Source organism: Octopus bimaculoides, chromosome 7 (assembly GCF_001194135.2).
Source record: "Octopus bimaculoides isolate UCB-OBI-ISO-001 chromosome 7, ASM119413v2, whole genome shotgun sequence".
NCBI classification, from domain to species: Eukaryota; Metazoa; Mollusca; class Cephalopoda; order Octopoda; family Octopodidae; genus Octopus; species Octopus bimaculoides.
The window spans coordinates 59426030-59429052 of NC_068987.1; the positions used below are offsets into that span (position 1 = coordinate 59426030).

General features: G+C 39.2%; 1 protein-coding gene across 1 annotated transcript in view; it reads left to right on the forward strand.

Annotated features, from left to right (window-relative positions):
• The first annotated feature begins 514 nt into the window (after positions 1-514).
• The window catches only part of LOC106867699 (ganglioside GM2 activator), a 52287-nt gene continuing 49778 nt past the window's right edge, over positions 515-3023 (forward strand). The window contains exon 1 of the mRNA XM_014912654.2: positions 515-2516. Within this exon, the coding sequence (XP_014768140.1) occupies positions 2411-2516 (106 nt within the window). The 5' untranslated portion in view covers positions 515-2410. The remainder of the gene's footprint in view (positions 2517-3023) is intronic.

The window sequence follows — 3023 nt, forward strand, 5'->3', positions numbered from 1 at the left end:
TTACCATCTGAGATACTCCGTCCGTGACCACTCTGTCTCTTTTTTTTTTTTTGGTAAGTAGCTTGCTTACGAACTACATGGTTCCGGGTTCAGTCCCACTGCGTGGCACCTTGGGCAAGTGTCTTCTACTATAGTCTCGGGCCGACCAAAGCCTTGTGAGTGGATTTGGTAGACGGAAACTGAAAGAAGCCCGTCGTATATATGTATATATATATATATATGTATGTATGTATGAACGCATGTACGTGTGCATACGTGCGCGCGCGCGTATGTTTATGCTCGGGAAAAAAGGTGGCGGTCGAAGATGTGATCGAGGGAATGGTAGGTGCGAGGTAGGTGGAAGTGGTGAAGAACAGAGTTTGGGGTGTGAAAGGGAGTACGTTGGGTGGATGGATGGATGGTTGGGTGTGGTTGTTAGTTGGGGTGGGAAAGAGGGGAAAGAGGAGGTGGGGGGGGGAGAAGTAAGTCAATATATATATAAATAAGGCGATGACATTAACTGCGATAACAAACGTAAGAAAGACATCACTTTGGGTAAAGCCGTCATCAAATCAAATAGAAACGGCAGTAACGACAATCATTACTTATATTAACAACTTCAACGGTAACAACACCGACAAAATCACGTTGCAAAATCACGACCCTGCTACCCTGCTAGAAATAGCAGCCAAATTCCTTTCACAACCACACACTGTCTTGATATAGAAAGGAAAGGACACGTTTTTTGGGGGTGATAATAGCTGTGATATTATCTGCAAATAAGATGGAATGATCATGAATGGATTGCCTTTGATCACAGATCTATCTACTCAGTCCGGACTGACTGACCTGGGGCTAAAACAACAACAATAACAACAACAGCGAACACTTGTAACTTATAACTACTACTACTACTACTACTACTACTACTACCAGAAGTGTTGTGGTAGAAAACAACTAATAATAATAATAATAGAACTAATAACACTATTACAATAACTCTTTATTGCTATTAGGTAACAACAGCAATTAGTTGTATAAACAACTGTGACTTGTATTACAACAATAACGTCAACAACAATTAGTAATACGATTTCAGCTGCTGCTGCTGCTGTTATTATGCTTGAAATAATTATAATGATACTATCGATAACAGTGTAAACACCATCAGGCTGCTGGGAAAAGTGTCGGTCACTGAGGCTGCTCGAAACAGAAGCCTAATCTACTTTAAATCACTCTTTGATATCTCCCTTGGGAAAAGAGGATATTTCGGATGAAGTCAGTATATTTGAAAGAAGGGGATAAAAAAATTAAAAAAAGGATGCCTGGAATGCATTTGTTCATTAACTTGTTCAGTCAAGTCTGATATGGGGCTGAACGAAAACACACCAGTATCTGCAGAAAGGAGAAATTATTACTACATTTACTACATCAATAATAAGGGGGTAAAAAAAAGGGGTTAAAAACTACGTTGATTGTAACATTTGCATAAGGAGGTTATACCAGTGGTAAGAAAAACGATTTACAACAAAAGCGAAACAATAGCTAACTGACATCAAGAATTATAACAAACAACATGAACTAACGAAGAAGCCTCTGCGTAGTTTCTTGACCTGCTAGAAATAACAGCTAAATCTTTCGGGGAAACCACTTTATTTTCTAACAAACAAAAAAGAGAAAAAGGAAAGAAAAGGAGAGAGATATAAAGGCTAACGAAGTCTTAAACTATACTAACATATGAATGAAAATCCGAATGAAAATCCGAATGGTCGCGGTTAAGACGTCTTTTGTCTTAGGGTCTGTCAGTTTGATCATTGTCACATTTTGATCATTGTTACAGCACTGAGGCTAAAATAGCAACTGTTACAACAACAACAACAACGTATACTAGTTACAGCGACAATATTAATTAAATACGTAATAAACTGCGTCACCACTATCCTCCACCGGCGCTACCGCTCATACCAGCACTATAGCTACTACTCCAATTCGCTCACAGTACGTCGCCACCACCACGTGAAAGAGAATGTAAAGAACAACAGTAAAACATATACACCACCACCCCGATTCATAAAGCAACAGATTGAGCCACTTCCACCACAACAATAACCGAAACAACAGGGCAAGGGTTTATAACAACAACAACAACAGCAGTAGCAGTAGCAGCTTGCGGTGGAGGCTGCACCGGTTGCGGTGGTGGAGGAGATTTGAGAAAAAAGTTTAAAGAATGAGAAAAGTTAAATATATTTGGCCAGAGTAAGGTGTATCTATCAGATTCATAATCGATCAATTTACCGGTTTATTTATCTACTAGCTTACTAATCAATTAATCAATCAATCTATCTATCTATCTATCTATCTATCTATCTATCTATCTATCTATCTATCTATTTATCTCGTATTGTATTGATTAGTGCTGACTTACATCACCATGAAAAGTTTCGTCACTTTATTTATCCTCCTTCTGCTGGAACTAAATAAAACTTTTGCTGGAAGGAGAAGACAAGAAAGATCTGTGCTTCGCTTCGCTGACTGCGGTGAGTTAACCATGGATTATATCTATCTATCTATCTATCTATCTATCTATCTATCTATCTATCTATCTAGCTAGCTAGCTAGCTATGCTTTTGTGTATTGTATTTTGTGTGTGCGTGCGCGCGCGTGTAAGTGTGTGTGAAGGTACGTGGATTAGTGGTTAGGCTATTCGGCCCACTTGAGTTCGATTTCTGGTGGTGCGTTGTGCCCTTGACCAAGACACTTTATCTCACGTTACTTCACTTCACTCAGCTGGCAAAAATGATCTGTACCTATAACTCAAAGTACCAGCCTTGTCACGTTCTGTGCCATACTGAATCTCCCTCAGAACTACGTTAAGAGTACACGTGTTTTTGTGTAGTACTCAGACACGTGCCCGTTAATTTCACAAGCAGGCTGTTTTGTTGATTGGATCAATTGGAACACTCGTCGTCGTGGACGACGGAGTGCCAGTATATATATATATATATATATATATATATATATACACACACACACACACACACACA